The sequence below is a fragment of the Galleria mellonella genome, unplaced genomic scaffold (assembly GCF_026898425.1).
Source record: "Galleria mellonella isolate WM207_F2 unplaced genomic scaffold, CSIRO_AGI_GalMel_v1 utg44, whole genome shotgun sequence".
Taxonomy (NCBI): Eukaryota; Metazoa; Arthropoda; class Insecta; order Lepidoptera; family Pyralidae; genus Galleria; species Galleria mellonella.
The window spans coordinates 1,547,710-1,574,350 of NW_026442100.1; the positions used below are offsets into that span (position 1 = coordinate 1,547,710).

General features: G+C 30.4%; 1 protein-coding gene across 6 annotated transcripts in view; it reads left to right on the forward strand.

Moving 5' to 3' along the window:
• LOC113518776 (peripheral plasma membrane protein CASK) overlaps positions 1 to 26,641 on the forward strand; it is a 294,948-nt gene that overhangs the window by 197,641 nt on the left and 70,666 nt on the right. Inside the window, exon 1 of one of the 6 annotated variants that reach the window (XM_052898546.1) lies at positions 5,902 to 6,206. The exons of the other annotated variants lie outside the window; for them this stretch is intronic. Coding sequence (XP_052754506.1) covers positions 6,195 to 6,206 — 12 coding nt within the window. The 5' untranslated portion in view covers positions 5,902 to 6,194. Of the gene's footprint in view, positions 1 to 5,901; positions 6,207 to 26,641 lie in introns of those variants that run through there. 6 annotated transcript variants of the gene reach the window in all.

The following is a 26,641-nucleotide window of genomic DNA, read 5'->3' on the forward strand; positions in this document are numbered from 1 at the left end:
TGATATAGTGTTGAGGATGGAGAAAGACAAAGGCTATTTTATATATTGCTATTATTATATCTGTATGAATGCACTTATCGCCATATACAATAGAATGGAATAAAAAAACATTCCACATTTTACACAGGATTACAAAATAGAAAAAATATTTATTACATGTATTTATGTGAATATCGAGTGGGACTCTAATAACAACAACCGTCTCTTTTTTATAGTTAAAGAGGATAATGTTAAATAATGTCTATGCAAAATCCCGAAAATTAATTTAATAAGACTTCGATCATGAGTATAAAAAGTTCCTTCTGTGTCCAAATTTCATCCATATCCATTCTGCACATAACCATGAGTATAAAACATCTTAACATTTCATAAACTCACATTTATATGTAAATGTGGGATTCAAGTGACCATTAAATGATGGCCAAAATCTGCTCCGGGCCTTCTCAGAGTTAAATTGTAAAACCTTCTCGACCGTGAAAGTGTGTTCCGCTGGTTTTCCACTTTGCCTTCTAATATTGTCAAGTCTAAACAGACAACTGAATAGCACCAGCATGGCATTTGTATATTGTAGGGCATAGAATAGAAATTTACGTTCATTGTCCGACTTTTGTTGTACTTTCAACCGTTTTCAAAACGAAGGTGTATAGGAAATTTGGTAGTCTATAGGAGCCCATTTTGAGAATGTTTTTAAGCGAAGATGGAACTTTCTCAGTTCCTCTGAATCTTTTTGCATCATTAATTTTGATTAATCTTTACGGTTGTTAGAATAAGAATAATTTATATTCAAGTAAATTTAATTACAAGCAATTTTGAAAAGTCATATTTTTATGATTCTACCGGAAGCAATATTCGGAATGCAAATGTCAGCTGTGAAGAATAGGCAAGAAACTCAAGTGATGCTTTTTTTTTTTTTCAAACAAAAGTTGATAATACAATTAGAGATTTGTGTCAATACAAACTACTATAGGATAGGGATATGGCATAAGAATAATATCTAAACCTTTCTCGAATAGTTTCAAAGAAAGAATTGAGATTCCAAAAAAAAACAAATACTATCAAGCGAAGATATAAAAAATTTTACGATCTCTTTATGTCTATTTTAAACACCTTTATGGAAACTAGTTCGATTGGTTCAATTTAGCTTTTATTGGCTCTGGGGTAATTTAATTTTACCCGCAAATTGTTTGTTGTCTTCTAAATTTAGTAACGTTGTTAAAAGTATACTTGTGTTAGAAGAGTAATTTTTAAAATGAACAGAATTAAGTTGATATTACATACTTTGTCTGATTTTATAAGAGTAAAAATTTAATTTTATTGTTTTGTATTTATATAATTCTTTGTTTACTTTTTAATTGTGCTTTTAAATTTTAATCCAATGAAAATTTAAAATAAAATAATTTATGTGAAAGTTTATTTTTAATAACGTTATTAATCTGGCAACAATAAATAAATGAAATTATATTTATTTTTAATGAGAGCAGTTTTATAAATATGATTGTGTTCCACGAAAAAAACCGACTTTAATTGTGCCAAAACCAGTTGTTTTGTTTTCAAAACTTTACTACTGAACCTATGATGAAAATTTATGATGTTTTATGAGACTAATCTGTAAGTATATCCATTCAAATAAAAAAGGAATTTTATAAATCAGTGTATAACTGTATTTTATTTTTGTCATTTATAAAGTAACAAATATTAAAATAAATACAACCAAATTGAAAACCTCCGTTTTGAATTTGTTTGATAAATCATTATTTTATTATTTACATATAGAAGTTGTAAAGCAACATTTGTTAGGTATATATAAATCGTATAGTTCTGAAAAAAGAAAGCTTGTAACCCTTTGATGTTATGTAACTACAATAATCAATCACCTACTTTTTTCTTCATGTTAGACACCAACAAAATGATACTCGACAAAGATCGACTAGATTTTGAGTGAATTATTGTTATGGCCTCGTAACCTAATAAATGCCAGTGTTATGTATTACATATAATTTTCCAGACTATCAGTCAATTTTGGATGACTTTTTCTATTTAATATGAAATGGCAAACAAGCTAAAACTGACAGTGCCATTCTATATGACTACGGAGACGAAAGATTTTTTTATACCACTGAGGTGGCAAACAAGCATACGGCCCACCTGATGGTAAGCGATTACCGTAGCCTATGAACGCCTGCAATACCAGAGGTATTACGCGCGCGTTGCCGACCCTGAAGAAACCTCTTTACCCCCCTTTTGAAGAGCCCCATGCTGTAGTCTCTTGGGAAAACCTCGGCAGGGAGCTCATTCCATAAACTGAGTGTTCGTGGGAGAAAACATCTCTGAAATCGCGTTGTACGCGACCATTTAGGCTGTAAGGTATGAGAGTGAACTCCTTGTCGATAGCGACCCGTACGATGATAGAAAGTGGCCGAGGTATCATATTGAATAATTCCTCTAAGCACAATCCGTTGTACAAGCGGTAGAATACGCAGAGTGAGGCAAAATCTCTCCTAAGACTTAAGGGTTCGATACCGTTTGCATGCCTGGGATCATCGATAATTCTCATAGCTCGTCATTGCACTGAGTCTAAGGGTGCAAGCTAGTATCTAGGTGCTCCCACCCATAAGTGACAGACCCATATTTGTGATTATAGGCGACGTTTACCACTTTCCATCAAAAGAGCTCAGTAAATTATTTCACCATAGAAAAAACATATTTGTAATATCGCCAAACCATTCACAGTTATAACATTTCATATGAAATAGCAGGCAATTTTATTCATTACAGTTAATATTATTATGATAATATCTCTATTCCTGTTCTTTTATATTTCCATTTTATGTCTTCCTGGAAGATTACCAAGTGCCAAATATCTCTATGTGAATACCTACATTTTTTACTCCAACCATTTCCATAACTCGTCTCGTTATATTTATTACTTTCTCTTTATATCTTTGATTAAAAAATGAAATCATTTCATCGTAAAATGGTTTCTCCCCTCGGGTGCGATGTATACCACTGAAATTATGTAAGTACCTTTATACAGTTTTATGTACAATTTCGCCCTAGTTAAAGAAATTTGATTACGGGTATGAAAATTTTTACGTTATGTAAAAATATGTTTATTACAGTTTTTTTTTTTATAATAACAGTCATAGTGGTCAAAAATATTGAGCCCAAAATAGTCCAATTGCAGAAATGATGACCTGGGATAGACAATTCCAGGGTCTCCTGATCCTTCGCTTATGCCTTTTATTATTTTTTCTTATTTATTGTTTTAAAGAATTAAAGATAGATTATTATGATAGATAAGCTGATCATATAAAACAGATCGCATAGTATATAAGCGAGAAGTTGAAATTCTCCCAAACTAGCGTACAAAAGCGTACTGCAAAAGAGACAAGAAAATGAAATGTTAACATGCGTTTGTCGGTACTTGAAATTTGTCAACACATATAAATATTATTACAAAACACTTGTAGAATTCACAGATTTTTATAATATATTTTGTATTTCAATAGACCAAGTATTTGTTATAACAATTTGTAAGAGGGTACAAGTATTTTTCTAATAATATCAAGATATGAAACGAGATACTAAAATGAAACCAGATGAAGAGGTTTATGTAAGGATAAAGGCTTTTGAAAAACCCATTGACGTCCTGCTACTGGGCACTCATAAAAGGGCGAACCTCCTCCTCGCGTTGTAATCCTCATTATTGACAGTCGTAACTCCCCCGCAGCGCCACCTTTTCTATAATAAGATTCCTCCGTGACAGGAGGATAATAAAAAAAGAATATTATTTACTACGAATTTTTTTTTTTATTCAACTTAGAATGGCAAACAAGCTGACGGCCCACCTGATGGAAAGTGGTAATCGTCGCCTATAGACATGAGCAGTATCATGGACATAACAGAGTATACTGTTTCGCCCATGATACCCCCCATACGTTGCCATTCCTGAGGACTCAGTTATTATTACTCTGTACCCTGTAAATTCACACCATATACACAATTGCTTTACGGTTGAAACACGAATGGGACAGAGGTACCCAAGCAAACGACTTTTGTACAAAGTCTCCCTCTGGTAATGTAATAACTACCAGTTTAACTTACGCGTCACAGTCGCTCTTAAGGATCACAAATTGATCCCGAAACTAGTCTAGTTTTCTCGATTTAATTACACGTAAATTAAACCGGTGGTTAGTAATGTGTGCTTACAAAACTTTTAACAATAACATCACTACGAATGTTAGCATTATAGGGGTTTATTTCAAGTTTTTCTCTTGCGTGTATTGTGCTCTGTTACATTAGTCGACTCTTGCCAGGGAGAAGGCATGGGGGGATTGTCAGTGACGGAGGGTAGCGGCCCCAATATACCCTGTCAGGTCGACACGGTCTTTCCTGAAAACCGTCGCAATTAATTCTTGATAATTCGTCACAATGGTCCAAATGCTATCATTCTTCGTTGGAGCTCGGCACCCCGCCTATGTATTAAAACGTTTCACAGTACAGACGAGTTTACCATTCCAATTCTATTATCGTCCAATAAAAAAATCGCCTCTTTTTATATATTTTAGATGAATAGGAATGGTGATTTAATGTATTCTCAGACACCACAAAGAATTTACAGTGGCTCTTTTTTATTTAAGACTTTCGGATTGCGGAAGATCGACCCGCACAGGAAGTTATCCTCCGCACTACAATAAACGTTGCCTAAATATCTGTTAGAATTTTCATGCCGACGCACATACAGAACTCTTTACTTATAGCAAGTATTTAATGTACGTAATGACCTACACATACGTGGGAGAATTGAACCGCGTAGAAAATTTCCCTTTATGTTTGCATAATTTTTGATGAGAAATAATACATGCATTTTAGTTCGATTATAATAAAACACTAAAATGTGTATGTGTATATGTGTTACAGAAGGGTGGTGTTAAGAACTAACTCTGTATCCGCTACTTCATATACGTGGATTTCAGAAGTAGAAAAGCCAATGAAATACAATACTTTTAGAAGGTGTCTCAAAATAAAACATATACCAAATTTTATGTTATACCTTTAGCAATAAAACTGTGAAAATCTCATTGAATTTATTGTAATAGTCATAGTTTTTGCATGATACCGGAACATAAACCTATTTTAAAATAAAATTATTAATACCATAATTAAACTACTTTTTATGCATTACCAATCACTGTAGAGTTAGTAGGATAATTAAAATTAAACGCAAATTAAAACTTTAGATCCATGTGAATTTGTATGTGGTTTTTTGTTATAAAATTTTGTAGTTATTCTTGTTGTTTTGTATTGGATACGATGTAGATATTCCTAGACTGTATATACTCTACTGATATCTAAAATAGTATGTAAGTTCTAGAAACTGTATATATTAATTAATCAACAAATCTATTACCATACCGCAATCAGCTAAGGCCAAATTACCATACAAAACCAGTAAGTGCATAACGATGAATTGTTGGACAACACAACGGGTGCAAACTAGTTCAATTGGCACTAGTGTCCTGTAAATATTCCCGGATAACCGGAGCCGATGTTCATATTCAGTTTCAAACAGACTGAAGCGCGGGCGGTCGCGTCTCCCGATGCGGTGGAAAACGACGGGGAAATATTCGAAACTAGTTTAGAACCTAAATAATAAATATTACGTGCATTTAATAAAACTTATCTTGATTTTGAATTAATTGACAAAGAAATTATTATTTGTAATATTGATAGTGTAAAATATTTATTTTATAAAATATATTTATAATATAAATATTCAAAGGTATTTTTTTTAATTAATTTAAGATTAAATTGCATAATTTTTCATTTGTTAATAATAAAATTCTGTTAATGTCTCTATTTATACGTGTAGGTATAATAAAATTAAATACATTTTTTTCTAAAATAGTTTCGATTTAAAATTAATGTGAACAAAATGTTACTACAATTATTGAAAATAAGAATGCACCTATATAATAATTGTGTAAAATAGGTATGGTATAGTCGTAAAAATGAATTTCTAAGTGGCATGCAAAGTTCTAGAAACAATGGCAGTTGGAGAGACAAATAACTTTAGACTTGTTTTCATGTGAAATGTTGCGGGAAGTTTGGACGTCCAAATATTTAAAGTTCGTTCTAAATAGTGTCAATAAGAACAGTATATTTTTGACATTGTAATAAATGCTGTATCCGAAATGCTTTGCTATGTAAGTAAATTAAATTAGCATAATTTAAAAATTACATTTTTTTTTTCTAGAATAAGTTAATTTCACAGAAAATTATCTAATCTTATTCTACCACAATATAAACGTGCAAACTTTAATTTTAATATTTAACGAGTCAAATATTTTTTTAATTGGCTTCAAAAAGAAGCTCTCAATTTAGTTGTATATTTTTTTATTACTTCATGCTTTCTCACTTAGGGAGTATATACTTACAGATTAGCCCTATAATATATATTTATTATATATCAAAATAACTGATTTTCTCACAATTAAAGTTGGGTGTTTTTTTAACATAAACTTATGATAAATGCGGAGACACATGATTATGTCTGCATAAATTATCAAAAGTTGTATTACATCTATTAATCTAGAATACGATTCATCAGTGTACCAAATTTCATTTAAATTTAACTGTATAAACACTGTGACGGTTCGCCTATAGTACAATAGGTTTAATACCATAAGTACATAGAAAAGAAACAGGGGTTCCTATGGGTGACCGCTGCGAAAGCTGAGCTATTTAATATAAACAAACTTTAAAGTCAAGGTTCACAATAGTATACAGAGAAGACGTTACCATATATGAAATATTGACACAGAAGGGAAACTCCTTTGATGTGTTTCCAGAGTGTAGTGGACGTCACAAGAAAATTAAATAAATTAAACAAAAATATATTATATTTTATATTAACCAAATTATAGTTTACCTTTTTCTCATCAGGTGTAAAAAGGATGCACATAACACAGTTTAATAAGGTCTATGAGAGCCTTTAAAGTTTTATAAATTCGATAATCAATTTAATAGAAAATACCAAAATACGTTAACATATAATTAAATTGAATTTAAAGAAAAGTTCAGTTCGAATAATAGGCTAAATCCGATTATTGAAATATCGACCCTTCGGTGACATAATCTATGACGTTACTAGGTGAGAGTAAAAAAAAAATAGAAAAAAAAGGAGGGACGGCAGATCGGCGGGCGCGCGGGGAGTCGCTTTTTAGGAATTGCGCAATAAAGAAAAAGGAAGGACGGCAAATGGCGCGGGAGTCGTGTTTTAAGGAACTGCGCAATAAAATAAAAAAATAACTAGGATATAGATCTAGGAGGGACTGGTTCGATGAAGGGGTTTGAGATCTTAGTGTATCACTATGGATTAAGTGTGTGAAATTAATCAATAGAAGACTGGAGAATCCGGTGAGCTTGTTCCATTTATTACTACGTAGTTAGATTTTTGACTGTGATCGCAGGCAAAGTCTATACTTAATATTTTTCCCAACAACTATTAAGATACGTATTTAGTCGAGTCCATATACCTTTAGGTAATGCGTATATCGTTAAATGCAATCACATTTGAACAAAGTTTACATCAATATAATTTACGTACTTACGTTATTCTACTCATATACAAAATCCAATTATATGGTCGTTTGATAGAACTTCATCAATTTGATTCAATGTTCTAATTGTTCAGTTTTGGAAAATACTTATTAAATCAGCTATTAAACTATTATAATACTAACTAGTATCTAATTCATATCTAGTTACTATAAATTATTTATTTATTGAGGATAAATAGACTAAGGTGGCTGTGGTCTGGTCTCATTGCTGGGGAAGCAACCATTGATGAGAGAGAGGGGTTATTGAGTGGCGACCCTGTGAATGCAAGTGTGGCGTGGGCTACCTCCATTGTTTGGAGTGACTGTTTTATGTGTATTGTGGGGCCGTTCCTTGTGTCAGTCGGTGGAAATTGCCTGTGTTCAGTCGTGGGTTGGTGATGGTTGAGACGATGATGATGATGAAATATTTATATTTATTACACTACTACAGTGTTGGTTTAGAATATCTATTCATACTTAACGCTTCATGGTGAAGTGTTTTCATACCATTACTCGGTTGACAAGACTAATGATTCTTAGTCTATATTTGATTATCCATGACTACATGTGGGGATTTGTTTTACACCAGATGTACAAAGAGACAGCTTAACTGTTGTAAGTGATTTTATGTGGATGTAATACTTTTAATACATTATTGTGTTAGTAGATAAATTCATGTGATTGTGGGGTGTTTATGGTAAACAAGCCTATATTGTTTAAATAGATATTTTGTCTTGATTTATTATAAACTTTAATATTGATTTTATTGTAGTGAGCAAGCTGACAATAACAACTCTTTGTATATTACTGCTTTTAATAATATTTAATTATATTGATATTATAGGTGTGGATTTATTTCCTAATGGTAATAAATGTACTAAAGGATTCTCTGACTATAGTTACTCTTAACTAGGTATGAGGTACAGTATAAAATTAGTACTAAATGACAAGTGTGAGTTATTTATTATTTATTATATTATTTTACTCATATTTAGGAAGAAAGTTGTCATGGCGATAAGGTTTGTATGTGTGTTGTTTGTTCATGCTATATTGACTAGACAAGTTCAGACAGGGTTAAAATTAGTGAATCTTTATTGGATTTATATTTAATATACATATTTCGAATATTTATGGGAATAGAATGGAGATATACAAGTAGTAAAATATAATATTAGTATTTTATAAATTTCATTATCGAGTTAGTTGTATATGTTGGGCTGTATCCAAGGAGATATGAACCTATTAATATCAAGTTAGGACAATTACTTTAAATATTAATAAAGCAAACACTAACACTGATTATTCACTTCTTTAATAAATTTACATTAGAGGTTAGAAATCAAATAGATAGCATATTGGGAAAATCTTCACCACACATGTATTTGAGGAATGTTCTTGATAATTAGTACTGTATGTATATATTATTGCAAGCACAATTGCAATAAGAATGTTAAACTTCTAATCTTCTGTTCATTCTTGAATTTGAAAGTAAGCTTGGCTACTGATATGAATATAAAACTGCAGCATTACTGGATACTATTAATTATTTCTGGTGTAAACCATGATTATTTATGTCACTGATAATTTAGTTATATATTACGGTTGATATATGATGATTTTATATTTAATTATATTAAACAAATACAAATAAACAAACTTGCTAGTATTTGTTACGTTGACAGTTGTGATAGATAATCAAAATTCAATTCAATACATCAATACGTCATTCAATACGTCATTAGTGTGACAGATGTCAAACAAAAGGAGATTATACACGTTATGATTCTATATCTAAGTCTATAGAAAATTTATATAATTTTCTGTTATTTTATAATAACTGTAGGGGAAATATTAGAATTATTTATATGAGAAATTTCACTTAAATGATATGATAATTATTTAAAGACCTAATTTCTTAGGGATTTAATAATGATGATTTAAACACTAAAACACTTATTTATCTGAGAAATCCTCTTAGTAAATAGGTTTACTAAGACACTAAAAGGAAGTAGATATAGTATAACTATAGTACAGCTACAATAATTGTATGGGACTTACTGTCCTTTCTATACAAATATATATTTAATCTATATCTTTCACATTATAATTATGCAATATATTGCCTCTACTACTACAACATACACAAATAGGACTTATTGTCCTTCCTATATACCTATATATAATAATTGACCTGGCACTTTAATGTGTAATTTATCAATACTTATGACAACAACCAATTAGGACTTATAGTCCTCTCTATAAAATTACATAAATATTTAATCTGATTATTTCACAATGTGATTAATCAAACCTCTACAAATATTACAAAAGATCTCTATTACTCTCAACACAATAATAGCTTGTTGGACTTAGTGTCCTCAAACTTATAGAAAACCCAACTGGTTATTTCACGAGACGTTGTTAACTTGTGATTAATCAGTGTCTTTTAAAGGACTTATAGTTCCTTTAGATATATCTCTCTGAATAAATAATTGGTTAATTCACAATGTGGTTAATCAACAATAATATTATATATAATTGACTGGACTTATAGTTCATTCAATAGCACTCATTATTTTTAGTAGCTCTCGACCTATGGGTTGGACTACTCGTTCTTAGGCTCCGGCCTAATCAACAGATTTAACTTGAACCTTGAGTATTCTTGGTATTAAGTAAATAATATTAAATTGACAATGCTATGTTATGATATAGCAATTATCAACATTATATGGCTTGGCCAATTCCAGGGTGTGGAAGGTATCCCCTATCACACAAATCTTCATCTCTATCGGACTGTCTTCACAGGTGATCTCTAATGTCACATTATAGGGCCGAAGGGTTATGTCCCAACAAAGTAAGTTCTGGTGTCTGGGTGATCTCGCTTCTTGGTCTGATCTCTTGTGGAGCCGAAGGGAAACCCCCATTGAGTAAGCTCGTAACAGGGTGACGCTGGGAAACAGTTTCGTACTGTTAGTGGGTGATCTCTATGTCGCCATATAGGACTGAAAGGGTCATCGCCCATGAGTAAGCTCTCGTGTCGGAGTGATCCTGGGATTTCAGTTCCGATCCGTTTGCCTCTGGCAAACACCAATTTATACTGGAAGCATCGTGGGGCTGGTGGAGCCACTGTAATGTTGAAGTAAATGTACTTATGTTTGGTTTGGAACTGAGAATACTCATTCCCTTATTACCATCAGAGTGCATTAATAAATAGTAATACCCTTCCCTACCTTTTTGGAGGAAGAGTTATAGATAGTTGGAAAGTCTTCCACTGGTCCGGGCGTGTGAGGGGCCCGACCGCTCCCCCATTTTTTTTTATTATTACAGTTATTCTGTAATTTACTATTAAATTAATATATTATAGTCTAACTTCCTAGTTACATGAATTATGAGTATAATTCATTAATTATTCTTAATCCTTAAAGCTTTATCAATTATCTTCATTATTTAACTCCTATCATATACCAATTAAAGAACCTTTTGGTTATTACACACACAACGGGTCCTACATTACTAGACGATCACACATTTATTTATCTGGCCAAATGATCAAGTGTTCTACTATAAGATCTGTTCAATATTATGTGTTTATTGTAAGGGTTTATATGATTCATAAGATGTTTGGGGTGTATAAAGCAATATAGGTATGGGGTTATATTGAGGATGTTAGGCCATTCTTTAGGGTAGGTTTTCTTTAGATTTTCATGGGTTTTCATTAGGTTAAGCCTTCGTAGGCTTTTCTTAGGCTTTGTAGGTTTTCCATGTGTAGGTTTAGTTTAGAGGGTAGTTAATATATAAGGGGTGACACATAGGGAAAGGGGGGGACCATCACAATTGGTGCCGTGACCAGGATATAATTGGTTCATGGCTATTTACATATCAGATCAATAAGAACACTTGGTCACAATTGGAGCTTGTGACTTCAGGGATTGGTTATTAAAATATGAAGGAGTATAAAGTTAAACAGTAATATCTGCTAATAGTATAACTCAAAACCATTTTTGATGATTATGACTAAATAATTATACCGTCATAGATCTAGGATTTGGACCTAATTTCATGATTTCTATGTCTATAGGTAAATAGTCTATTTAACTGTTATCTCATGTTCTTAGGATTTAATTTACCAAATTCATTCAGTGGTTACCTATTGTAGTCAATTATACAACAAATTTACATGATTTGGTTTATATTTTATTTTACTCTATATCAATTGAATAAATAATATTAAGTATTACACTAATAGGTACATAACAATAGTAGTAAGGATAGCTTACTAGGTTATATTCAGTTCACATTGATCTAATTTTATGCTACAGGACACATTTATTATTCTTTTGCTTCATTAATTCTCAATACTTACTGAACTATTAATTTAACATTATATTAATTTTATAGACAATAATTATGCTATAATAACTTATACAAAAAATTGATTAATTTCATTTTATTATCACAGAAATAATTTAAGATGAATTAATGACATTATTTATTTCTGAGGAAATAACCAATTGACTTTTATTTCATAAATTTTTATGATGCAGTGACATTGATTATATATAAAAAAAAAAAAAAATTAAATAATTATGATTTAATCTTAATTTAGGATGTTTAAATAGCTTATACAATGTTTTATAGGGATTTCAAATTGAGAGTTAGACGTTTCATAAAATATCATTAGGGTTAGTTAGGGCCTTTAGTTACCTTATTTAATTATCTAAATATGAAAATTTTATTAAATGTTTTCATATTGTTAAATTTAATTCCAACAATTAATTAGGATGCTATTATAAATATATTATTTAGGGTTCTTCACATAATTTATTTATTGCATTTTACAATTATATTTCAGATTCTATTTGATTATTCACTTATTTCGAATTAGACATTTTATAAAAAAAAAAAAAAAAAAAAAACTTTATATTTATATCAAAGGGGGATTTTGTAGGCTGTTTATACGCGTGCATTCTCTACATGTCTAAGCATTCTACATATTTAGATGTTGCGCACACTTAGTTTATTTAGTCCTTTATAGTTGCACATAACACAAAATATTTGTATCTTTTGAAATAATAATTTATTATACAAAATAAATTAATTGATGTATCTAATGTAGTTGTTTGTATTTGTGTTAGGTTTGCTGTTGTGATCTTTTGGGGTATCTATCTATCTATCTAATGGGGTTACATAATATTTTATTATAAAACTTATTGATCATGTTATTTCTGAGAGTATTAAGAAATAGTCATTGGTAATTTAAGTATATTAAAGGAATTTCTTATAATAAGAGTTTTAAACTATGGGGGCCGTTTGTATTATTTTATGCAACATATTTATAGGAGTCTTAAAATTGGGGGGCCGTGCAAAATTTGTCAGACAGATAAGAGTTTTAAACTATGGGGCCGTTTGTATTATTTTATGCAACATATTTATCGGAGTCTTAAAATTGGGGGGGCCGTGCGAAATTTGTCAGACAGGGGGGCCGGTGGTGATAAATTATTATTTATATAAGCTTTACTTCTATGATTAAAATTAATAAATAAAAATTAAATTTATTTGAATTTTGTTAGGGACTATTATTTTTTTTTTTATTCAATGAACACTAGGTTATTTCTTAGATGAAATATGTATTTGTGGTTACTTAGACGCTTCATAAAGTTTTATTCGTATTGTTTAATTTATTTTACCAAATTTATTTGAACATCTTCATTTTAATATTTAATTAACTTGGGATTTTATCTAATCATTTATTTACACTTAGACAATTATTTTAGGATTCCTTTTTGCAATTATTACATTTTAATGCTTAAATTATTTCACTTCATTTCGCTTTAGGTTTTTTACTTAGGCTCTTTCGCTTGTTGATATGTTATACTCATACATTTAAGCTTTTAATTATGAACTTCCATTTGGATGTTTTAACTCGTATCTTTTAAATAGATACTTTATCTAAATTTACTGATACAAATAACGTATCTATTAGGTTCTTTACTTGAAGCTCTTCACATATTTAGGTTTTATACATTTAGACTCCTCACATACTTAGGCTTTTCATACATTTAGGTTTTATAGACTCCTTTACACACATTTAGGATTGTATTCATTTATGCTGTTTATGACATTGTAATTACATGCATTGAATTTATTACATATAAATAAACGAGTATAAAAATTTTAATTGTAAAATTTAATGGATTCACTCTATCATTACAGCGTATGCAAATTAATTATAAATAATTATTTACAAATCTATTCATAAATAAATATTATGCTTAATTATTAATATATTGAGTAGAAATTTTAAGGCTATTCATACACATAACATTCAACAACACATAACTTCGGGTTTAAAGATCTTTTTAATACTTTTATTGTTTTGAGTCTTAAGAATATCAGAGTGTTAGGCTAGTATCGATGAATCAATGAAAAATTTAAATGATGATCTTAAGCTCTGTAAAGTTAAATTATATACACATATGTGAAGTACATTTTTAGGGTTGGAAAAAAAAATTGTAACAATAAACTTATCTTGTTGTAATTATCAATCCGGTAAACTTCTTGATAATTAGGGGGCCGGATGTGACGGTTCGCCTATAGTACAATAGGTTTAATACCATAAGTACATAGAAAAGAAACAGGGGTTCCTATGGGTGACCGCTGCGAAAGCTGAGCTATTTAATATAAACAAACTTTAAAGTCAAGGTTCACAATAGTATACAGAGAAGACGTTACCATATATGAAATATTGACACAGAAGGGAAACTCCTTTGATGTGTTTCCAGAGTGTAGTGGACGTCACAAGAAAATTAAATAAATTAAACAAAAATATATTATATTTTATATTAACCAAATTATAGTTTACCTTTTTCTCATCAGGTGTAAAAAGGATGCACATAACACAGTTTAATAAGGTCTATGAGAGCCTTTAAAGTTTTATAAATTCGATAATCAATTTAATAGAAAATACCAAAATACGTTAACATATAATTAAATTGAATTTAAAGAAAAGTTCAGTTCGAATAATAGGCTAAATCCGATTATTGAAATATCGACCCTTCGGTGACATAATCTATGACGTTACTAGGTGAGAGAAAAAAAAAAAAAAAAAAAAGGAGGGACGGCAGATCGGCGGGCGCGCGGGGAGTCGCTTTTTAGGAATTGCGCAAGAAAGAAAAAGGAAGGACGGCAAATGGCGCGGGAGTCGTGTTTTAAGGAACTGCGCAATAAAATAAAAAAATAACTAGGATATAGATCTAGGAGGGACTGGTTCGATGAAGGGGTTTGAGATCTTAGTGTATCACTATGGATTAAGTGTGTGAAATTAATCAATAGAAGACTGGAGAATCCGGTGAGCTTGTTCCATTTATTACTACGTAGTTAGATTTTTGACTGTGATCGCAGGCAAAGTCTATACTTAATATTTTTCCCAACAACTATTAAGATACGTATTTAGTCGAGTCCATATACCTTTAGGTAATGCGTATATCGTTAAATGCAATCACATTTGAACAAAGTTTACATCAATATAATTTACGTACTTACGTTATTCTACTCATATACAAAATCCAATTATATGGTCGTTTGATAGAACTTCATCAATTTGATTCAATGTTCTAATTGTTCAGTTTTGGAAAATACTTATTAAATCAGCTATTAAACTATTATAATACTAACTAGTATCTAATTCATATCTAGTTACTATAAATTATTTATTTATTGAGGATAAATAGACTAAGGTGGCTGTGGTCTGGTCTCATTGCTGGGGAAGCAACCATTGATGAGAGAGAGGGGTTATTGAGTGGCGACCCTGTGAATGCAAGTGTGGCGTGGGCTACCTCCATTGTTTGGAGTGACTGTTTTATGTGTATTGTGGGGCCGTTCCTTGTGTCAGTCGGTGGAAATTGCCTGTGTTCAGTCGTGGGTTGGTGATGGTTGAGACGATGATGATGATGAAATATTTATATTTATTACACTACTACAGTGTTGGTTTAGAATATCTATTCATACTTAACGCTTCATGGTGAAGTGTTTTCATACCATTACTCGGTTGACAAGACTAATGATTCTTAGTCTATATTTGATTATCCATGACTACATGTGGGGATTTGTTTTACACCAGATGTACAAAGAGACAGCTTAACTGTTGTAAGTGATTTTATGTGGATGTAATACTTTTAATACATTATTGTGTTAGTAGATAAATTCATGTGATTGTGGGGTGTTTATGGTAAACAAGCCTATATTGTTTAAATAGATATTTTGTCTTGATTTATTATAAACTTTAATATTGATTTTATTGTAGTGAGCAAGCTGACAATAACAACTCTTTGTATATTACTGCTTTTAATAATATTTAATTATATTGATATTATAGGTGTGGATTTATTTCCTAATGGTAATAAATGTACTAAAGGATTCTCTGACTATAGTTACTCTTAACTAGGTATGAGGTACAGTATAAAATTAGTACTAAATGACAAGTGTGAGTTATTTATTATTTATTATATTATTTTACTCATATTTAGGAAGAAAGTTGTCATGGCGATAAGGTTTGTATGTGTGTTGTTTGTTCATGCTATATTGACTAGACAAGTTCAGACAGGGTTAAAATTAGTGAATCTTTATTGGATTTATATTTAATATACATATTTCGAATATTTATGGGAATAGAATGGAGATATACAAGTAGTAAAATATAATATTAGTATTTTATAAATTTCATTATCGAGTTAGTTGTATATGTTGGGCTGTATCCAAGGAGATATGAACCTATTAATATCAAGTTAGGACAATTACTTTAAATATTAATAAAGCAAACACTAACACTGATTATTCACTTCTTTAATAAATTTACATTAGAGGTTAGAAATCAAATAGATAGCATATTGGGAAAATCTTCACCACACATGTATTTGAGGAATGTTCTTGATAATTAGTACTGTATGTATATATTATTGCAAGCACAATTGCAATAAGAATGTTAAACTTCTAATCTTCTGTTCATTCTTGAATTTGAAAGTAAGCTTGGCTACTGATATGAATATAAAACTGCAGCATTACTGGATACTATTAATTATTTCTGGTGTAAACCATGATTATTTATGTCACTGATAATTTAGTTATATATTACGGTTGATATATGATGATTTTATATTTAATTATATTAAACAAATACAAATAAACAAACTTGCTAGTATTTGTTACGTTGACAGTTGTGATAGATAATCAAAATTCAATTCAATACATCAATACGTCATTCAATACGTCATTAGTGTGACAGATGTCAAACAAAAGGAGATTATACACGTTATGATTCTATATCTAAGTCTATAGAAAATTTATATAATTTTCTGTTATTTTATAATAACTGTAGGGGAAATATTAGAATTATTTATATGAGAAATTTCACTTAAATGATATGATAATTATTTAAAGACCTAATTTCTTAGGGATTTAATAATGATGATTTAAACACTAAAACACTTATTTATCTGAGAAATCCTCTTAGTAAATAGGTTTACTAAGACACTAAAAGGAAGTAGATATAGTATAACTATAGTACAGCTACAATAATTGTATGGGACTTACTGTCCTTTCTATACAAATATATATTTAATCTATATCTTTCACATTATAATTATGCAATATATTGCCTCTACTACTACAACATACACAAATAGGACTTATTGTCCTTCCTATATACCTATATATAATAATTGACCTGGCACTTTAATGTGTAATTTATCAATACTTATGACAACAACCAATTAGGACTTATAGTCCTCTCTATAAAATTACATAAATATTTAATCTGATTATTTCACAATGTGATTAATCAAACCTCTACAAATATTACAAAAGATCTCTATTACTCTCAACACAATAATAGCTTGTTGGACTTAGTGTCCTCAAACTTATAGAAAACCCAACTGGTTATTTCACGAGACGTTGTTAACTTGTGATTAATCAGTGTCTTTTAAAGGACTTATAGTTCCTTTAGATATATCTCTCTGAATAAATAATTGGTTAATTCACAATGTGGTTAATCAACAATAATATTATATATAATTGACTGGACTTATAGTTCATTCAATAGCACTCATTATTTTTAGTAGCTCTCGACCTATGGGTTGGACTACTCGTTCTTAGGCTCCGGCCTAATCAACAGATTTAACTTGAACCTTGAGTATTCTTGGTATTAAGTAAATAATATTAAATTGACAATGCTATGTTATGATATAGCAATTATCAACATTATATGGCTTGGCCAATTCCAGGGTGTGGAAGGTATCCCCTATCACACAAATCTTCATCTCTATCGGACTGTCTTCACAGGTGATCTCTAATGTCACATTATAGGGCCGAAGGGTTATGTCCCAACAAAGTAAGTTCTGGTGTCTGGGTGATCTCGCTTCTTGGTCTGATCTCTTGTGGAGCCGAAGGGAAACCCCCATTGAGTAAGCTCGTAACAGGGTGACGCTGGGAAACAGTTTCGTACTGTTAGTGGGTGATCTCTATGTCGCCATATAGGACTGAAAGGGTCATCGCCCATGAGTAAGCTCTCGTGTCGGAGTGATCCTGGGATTTCAGTTCCGATCCGTTTGCCTCTGGCAAACACCAATTTATACTGGAAGCATCGTGGGGCTGGTGGAGCCACTGTAATGTTGAAGTAAATGTACTTATGTTTGGTTTGGAACTGAGAATACTCATTCCCTTATTACCATCAGAGTGCATTAATAAATAGTAATACCCTTCCCTACCTTTTTGGAGGAAGAGTTATAGATAGTTGGAAAGTCTTCCACTGGTCCGGGCGTGTGAGGGGCCCGACCGCTCCCCCATTTTTTTTTATTATTACAGTTATTCTGTAATTTACTATTAAATTAATATATTATAGTCTAACTTCCTAGTTACATGAATTATGAGTATAATTCATTAATTATTCTTAATCCTTAAAGCTTTATCAATTATCTTCATTATTTAACTCCTATCATATACCAATTAAAGAACCTTTTGGTTATTACACACACAACGGGTCCTACATTACTAGACGATCACACATTTATTTATCTGGCCAAATGATCAAGTGTTCTACTATAAGATCTGTTCAATATTATGTGTTTATTGTAAGGGTTTATATGATTCATAAGATGTTTGGGGTGTATAAAGCATTATAGGTATGGGGTTATATTGAGGGTGTTAGGCCATTCTTTAGGGTAGGTTTTCTTTAGATTTTCATGGGTTTTCATTAGGTTAAGCCTTCGTAGGCTTTTCTTAGGCTTTGTAGGTTTTCCATGTGTAGGTTTAGTTTAGAGGGTAGTTAATATATAAGGGGTGACACATAGGGAAAGGGGGGGACCATCACAATTGGTGCCGTGACCAGGATATAATTGGTTCATGGCTATTTACATATCAGATCAATAAGAACACTTGGTCACAATTGGAGCTTGTGACTTCAGGGATTGGTTATTAAAATATGAAGGAGTATAAAGTTAAACAGTAATATCTGCTAATAGTATAACTCAAAACCATTTTTGATGATTATGACTAAATAATTATACCGTCATAGATCTAGGATTTGGACCTAATTTCATGATTTCTATGTCTATAGGTAAATAGCCTATTTAACTGTTATCTCATGTTCTTAGGATTTAATTTACCAAATTCATTCAGTGGTTACCTATTGTAGTCAATTATACAACAAATTTACATGATTTGGTTTATATTTTATTTTACTCTATATCAATTGAATAAATAATATTAAGTATTACACTAATAGGTACATAACAATAGTAGTAAGGATAGCTTACTAGGTTATATTCAGTTCACATTGATCTAATTTTATGCTACAGGACACATTTATTATTCTTTTGCTTCATTAATTCTCAATACTTACTGAACTATTAATTTAACATTATATTAATTTTATAGACAATAATTATGCTATAATAACTTATACAAAAAATTGATTAATTTCATTTTATTATCAAAGAAATAATTTAAGATGAATTAATGACATTTTTTATTTCTGAGGAAATAACCAATTGACTTTTATTTCATAAATTTTTATGATGCAGTGACATTGATTATATATAAAAAAAAAAAAAAAAAAAATAAATAATTATGATTTAATTTTAATTTAGGATGTTTAAATAGCTTATACAATGTTTTATAGGGATTTCAAATTGAGAGTTAGACGTTTCATAAAATATCATTAGGGTTAGTTAGGGCCTTTAGTTACCTTATTTAATTATCTAAATATGAAAATTTTATTAAATGTTTTCATATTGTTAAATTTAATTCCAACAATTAATTAGGATGCTATTATAAATATATTATTTAGGGTTCTTCACATAATTTATTTATTGCATTTTACAATTATATTTCAGATTCTATTTGATTATTCACTTATTTCGAATTAGACATTTTATAAAAAAAAAAAAAAAACTTTATATTTATATCAGAGGGGGATTTTGTAGGTTGTTTATACATGTGCATTCTCTACATGTCTAAGCATTTTACATATTTAGATGTTGCGCACACTTAGTTTATTTAGTCCTTTGTAGTTGCACATAACACAAAACATTTGTATCTTTTGAAATAATAATTTATTATACAAAATAAATTAATTGATGTATCTAATGTAGTTGTTTGTATTTATGTTAGGTTTGCTGTTGTGATCTTTTTGGGGGTATCTATCTATCTATCTAATGGGGTTACATAATATTTTATTATAAAACTTATTGATCATGTTATTTCTGAGAGTATTAAGAAATAGTCATTGGTAATTTAAGTATATTAAAGGAATTTCTTATAATAAGAGTTTTAAACTATGGGGGCCGTTTGTATTATTTTATGCAACATATTTATAGGAGTCTTAAAATTGGGGGGCCGTGCAAAATTTGTCAGACAGATAAGAGTTTTAAACTATGGGGCCGTTTGTATTATTTTATGCAACATATTTATCGGAGTCTTAAAATTTATGCGAAATTTGTCAGACAGGGGGGCCGGTGGTGATAAATTATTATTTATATAAGCTTTACTTCTATGATTAAAATTAATAAATAAAAATTAAATTTATTTGAATTTTGTTAGGGACTATTATTTTTTTTTTTATTCAATGAACACTAGGTTATTTCTTAGATGAAATATGTATTTGTGGTTACTTAGACGCTTCATAAAGTTTTATTCGTATTGTTTAATTTATTTTAACAAATTTATTTGAACATCTTCATTTTAATATTTAATTAACTTGGGATTTTATCTAATCATTTATTTACACTTAGACAATTATTTTAGGATTCCTTTTTGCATTTATTACATTTTAATGCTTAAATTATTTCACTTCATTTCGCTTTAGGTTTTTTACTTAGGCTCTTTCGCTTGTTGATATGTTATACTCATACATTTAAGCTTTTAATTATGAACTTCCATTTAGATGTTTTAACTCGTATCTTTTAAATAGATACTTTATCTAAATTTACTGATACAAATAACGTATCTATTAGGTTCTTTACTTGAAGCTCTTCACATATTTAGGTTTTATACATTTAGACTCCTCACATACTTAGGCTTTTCATACATTTAGGTTTTATAGACTCCTTTACACACATTTAGGATTGTATTCATTTATGCTGTTTATGACATTGTAATTACATGCATTGAATTTATTACATATAAATAAACGAGTATAAAAATTTTAATTATAAAATTTAATGGATTCACTCTATCATTACAGCGTATGCAAATTAATTATAAATAATTATTTACAAATCTATTCATAAATAAATATTATGCTTAATTATTAATATATTGAGTAGAAATTTTAAGGCTATTCATACACATAACATTCAACAACACATAACTTCGGGTTTAAAGATCTTTTTAATACTTTTATTGTTTTGAGTCTTAAGAATATCAGAGTGTTAGGCTAGTATCGATGAATCAATGAAAAATTTAAATGATGATCTTAAGCTCTGTAAAGTTAAATTATATACACATATGTGAAGTACATTTTTAGGGTTGGAAAAAAAAATTGTAACAATAAACTTATCTTGTTGTAATTATCAATCCGGTAAACTTCTTGATAATTAGGGGGCCGGATGTGACGGTTCGCCTATAGTACAATAGGTTTAATACCATAAGTACATAGAAAAGAAACAGGGGTTCCTATGGGTGACCGCTGCGAAAGCTGAGCTATTTAATATAAACAAACTTTAAAGTCAAGGTTCACAATAGTATACAGAGAAGACGTTACCATATATGAAATATTGACACAGAAGGGAAACTCCTTTGATGTGTTTCCAGAGTGTAGTGGACGTCACAAGAAAATTAAATAAATTAAACAAAAATATATTATATTTTATATTAACCAAATTATAGTTTACCTTTTTCTCATCAGGTGTAAAAAGGATGCATATAACACAGTTTAATAAGGTTTATGAGAGCCTTTAAAGTTTTATAAATTCGATAATCAATTTAATAGAAAATACCAAAATACGTTAACATATAATTAAATTGAATTTAAAGAAAAGTTCAGTTCGAATAATAGGCTAAATCCGATTATTGAAATATCTACCCTTCGGTGACATAATCTATGACGTTACTAGGTGAGAGAAAAAAAAAAAGATGAGAGCCGGCAGATCGGCGGGCGCGCGGGAGTCGCTTTTTAGGAATTGGGGAATAAAAAAGAAAAAAGAAGGACGGCAAATGGCGCGGGAGTCGTGTTTTAAGGAACTGCGCAATAAAATAAAAAAATAACTAGGATATAGATCTAGGAGGGACTGGTTCGATGAAGGGGTTTGAGATCTTAGTGTATCACTATGGATTAAGTGTGTGAAATTAATCAATAGAAGACTGGAGAATCCGGTGAGCTTGTTCCATTTATTACTACGTAGTTAGATTTTTGACTGTGATCACAGGCAAAGTCTATACTTAATATTTTTCCCAACAACTATTAAGATACGTATTTAGTCGAGTCCATATACCTTTAGGTAATGCGTATATCGTTAAATGCAATCACATTTGAACAAAGTTTACATCAATATAATTTACGTACTTACGTTATTCTACTCATATACAAAATCCAATTATATGGTCGTTTGATAGAACTTCATCAATTTGATTCAATGTTCTAATTGTTCAGTTTTGGAAAATACTTATTAAATCAGCTATTAAACTATTATAATACTAACTAGTATCTAATTCATATCTAGTTACTATAAATTATTTATTTATTGAGGATAAATAGACTAAGGTGGCTGTGGTCTGGTCTCATTGCTGGGGAAGCAACCATTGATGAGAGAGAGGGGTTATTGAGTGGCGACCCTGTGAATGCAAGTGTGGCGTGGGCTACCTCCATTGTTTGGAGTGACTGTTTTATGTGTATTGTGGGGCCGTTCCTTGTGTCAGTCGGTGGAAATTGCCTGTGTTCAGTCGTGGGTTGGTGATGGTTGAGACGATGATGATGATGAAATATTTATATTTATTACACTACTACAGTGTTGGTTTAGAATATCTATTCATACTTAACGCTTCATGGTGAAGTGTTTTCATACCATTACTCGGTTGACAAGACTAATGATTCTTAGTCTATATTTGATTATCCATGACTACATGTGGGGATTTGTTTTACACCATATGTACAAAGAGACAGCTTAACTGTTGTAAGTGATTTTATGTGGATGTAATACTTTTAATACATTATTGTGTTAGTAGATAAATTCATGTGATTGTGGGGTGTTTATGGTAAACAAGCCTATATTGTTTAAATAGATATTTTGTCTTGATTTATTATAAACTTTAATATTGATTTTATTGTAGTGAGCAAGCTGACAATAACAACTCTTTGTATATTACTGCTTTTAATAATATTTAATTATATTGATATTATAGGTGTGGATTTATTTCCTAATGGTAATAAATGTACTAAAGGATTCTCTGACTATAGTTACTCTTAACTAGGTATGAGGTACAGTATAAAATTAGTACTAAATGACAAGTGTGAGTTATTTATTATTTATTATATTATTTTACTCATATTTAGGAAGAAAGTTGTCATGGCGATAAGGTTTGTATGTGTGTTGTTTGTTCATGCTATATTGACTAGACAAGTTCAGACAGGGTTAAAATTAGTGAATCTTTATTGGATTTATATTTAATATACATATTTCGAATATTTATGGGAATAGAATGGAGATATACAAGTAGTAAAATATAATATTAGTATTTTATAAATTTCATTATCGAGTTAGTTGTATATGTTGGGCTGTATCCAAGGAGATATGAACCTATTAATATCAAGTTAGGACAATTACTTTAAATATTAATAAAGCAAACACTAACACTGATTATTCACTTCTTTAATAAATTTACATTAGAGGTTAGAAATCAAATAGATAGCATATTGGGAAAATCTTCACCACACATGTATTTGAGGAATGTTCTTGATAATTAGTACTGTATGTATATATTATTGCAAGCACAATTGCAATAAGAATGTTAAACTTCTAATCTTCTGTTCATTCTTGAATTTGAAAGTAAGCTTGGCTACTGATATGAATATAAAACTGCAGCATTACTGGATACTATTAATTATTTCTGGTGTAAACCATGATTATTTATGTCACTGATAATTTAGTTATATATTACGGTTGATATATGATGATTTTATATTTAATTATATTAAACAAATACAAATAAACAAACTTGCTAGTATTTGTTACGTTGACAGTTGTGATAGATAATCAAAATTCAATTCAATACATCAATACGTCATTCAATACGTCATTAGTGTGACAGATGTCAAACAAAAGGAGATTATACACGTTATGATTCTATATCTAAGTCTATAGAAAATTTATATAATTTTCTGTTATTTTATAATAACTGTAGGGGAAATATTAGAATTATTTATATGAGAAATTTCACTTAAATGATATGATAATTATTTAAAGACCTAATTTCTTAGGGATTTAATAATGATGATTTAAACACTAAAACACTTATTTATCTGAGAAATCCTCTTAGTAAATAGGTTTACTAAGACACTAAAAGGAAGTAGATATAGTATAACTATAGTACAGCTACAATAATTGTATGGGACTTACTGTCCTTTCTATACAAATATATATTTAATCTATATCTTTCACATTATAATTATGCAATATATTGCCTCTACTACTACAACATACACAAATAGGACTTATTGTCCTTCCTATATACCTATATATAATAATTGACCTGGCACTTTAATGTGTAATTTATCAATACTTATGACAACAACCAATTAGGACTTATAGTCCTCTCTATAAAATTACATAAATATTTAATCTGATTATTTCACAATGTGATTAATCAAACCTCTACAAATATTACAAAAGATCTCTATTACTCTCAACACAATAATAGCTTGTTGGACTTAGTGTCCTCAAACTTATAGAAAACCCAACTGGTTATTTCACGAGACGTTGTTAACTTGTGATTAATCAGTGTCTTTTAAAGGACTTATAGTTCCTTTAGATATATCTCTCTGAATAAATAATTGGTTAATTCACAATGTGGTTAATCAACAATAATATTATATATAATTGACTGGACTTATAGTTCATTCAATAGCACTCATTATTTTTAGTAGCTCTCGACCTATGGGTTGGACTACTCGTTCTTAGGCTCCGGCCTAATCAACAGATTTAACTTGAACCTTGAGTATTCTTGGTATTAAGTAAATAATATTAAATTGACAATGCTATGTTATGATATAGCAATTATCAACATTATATGGCTTGGCCAATTCCAGGGTGTGGAAGGTATCCCCTATCACACAAATCTTCATCTCTATCGGACTGTCTTCACAGGTGATCTCTAATGTCACATTATAGGGCCGAAGGGTTATGTCCCAACAAAGTAAGTTCTGGTGTCTGGGTGATCTCGCTTCTTGGTCTGATCTCTTGTGGAGCCGAAGGGAAACCCCCATTGAGTAAGCTCGTAACAGGGTGACGCTGGGAAACAGTTTCGTACTGTTAGTGGGTGATCTCTATGTCGCCATATAGGACTGAAAGGGTCATCGCCCATGAGTAAGCTCTCGTGTCGGAGTGATCCTGGGATTTCAGTTCCGATCCGTTTGCCTCTGGCAAACACCAATTTATACTGGAAGCATCGTGGGGCTGGTGGAGCCACTGTAATGTTGAAGTAAATGTACTTATGTTTGGTTTGGAACTGAGAATACTCATTCCCTTATTACCATCAGAGTGCATTAATAAATAGTAATACCCTTCCCTACCTTTTTGGAGGAAGAGTTATAGATAGTTGGAAAGTCTTCCACTGGTCCGGGCGTGTGAGGGGCCCGACCGCTCCCCCATTTTTTATTATTACAGTTATTCTGTAATTTACTATTAAATTAATATATTATAGTCTAACTTCCTAGTTACATGAATTATGAGTATAATTCATTAATTATTCTTAATCCTTAAAGCTTTATCAATTATCTTCATAATTTAACTCCTATCATATACCAATTAAAGAACCTTTTGGTTATTACACACACAACGGGTCCTACATTACTAGACGATCACACATTTATTTATCTGGCCAAATGATCAAGTGTTCTACTATAAGATCTGTTCAATATTATGTGTTTATTGTAAGGGTTTATATGATTCATAAGATGTTTGGGGTGTATAAAGCAATATAGGTATGGGGTTATATTGAGGATGTTAGGCCATTCTTTAGGGTAGGTTTTCTTTAGATTTTCATGGGTTTTCATTAGGTTAAGCCTTCGTAGGCTTTTCTTAGGCTTTGTAGGTTTTCCATGTGTAGGTTTAGTTTAGAGGGTAGTTAATATATAAGGGGTGACACATAGGGAAAGGGGGGACCATCACAACACCATCAAAAACTTTCACAATTCTAATATTGTTAATGTTACGATCGTTGGAAATTTCAATTCGGAGTCCTTCATGGAATATATCAAAGCGAATCGAAAACAAGAACTTTAAGTATGCATACGAGTATATATTATTTTCGGAAGGATTTGATGCGGAAGGGAG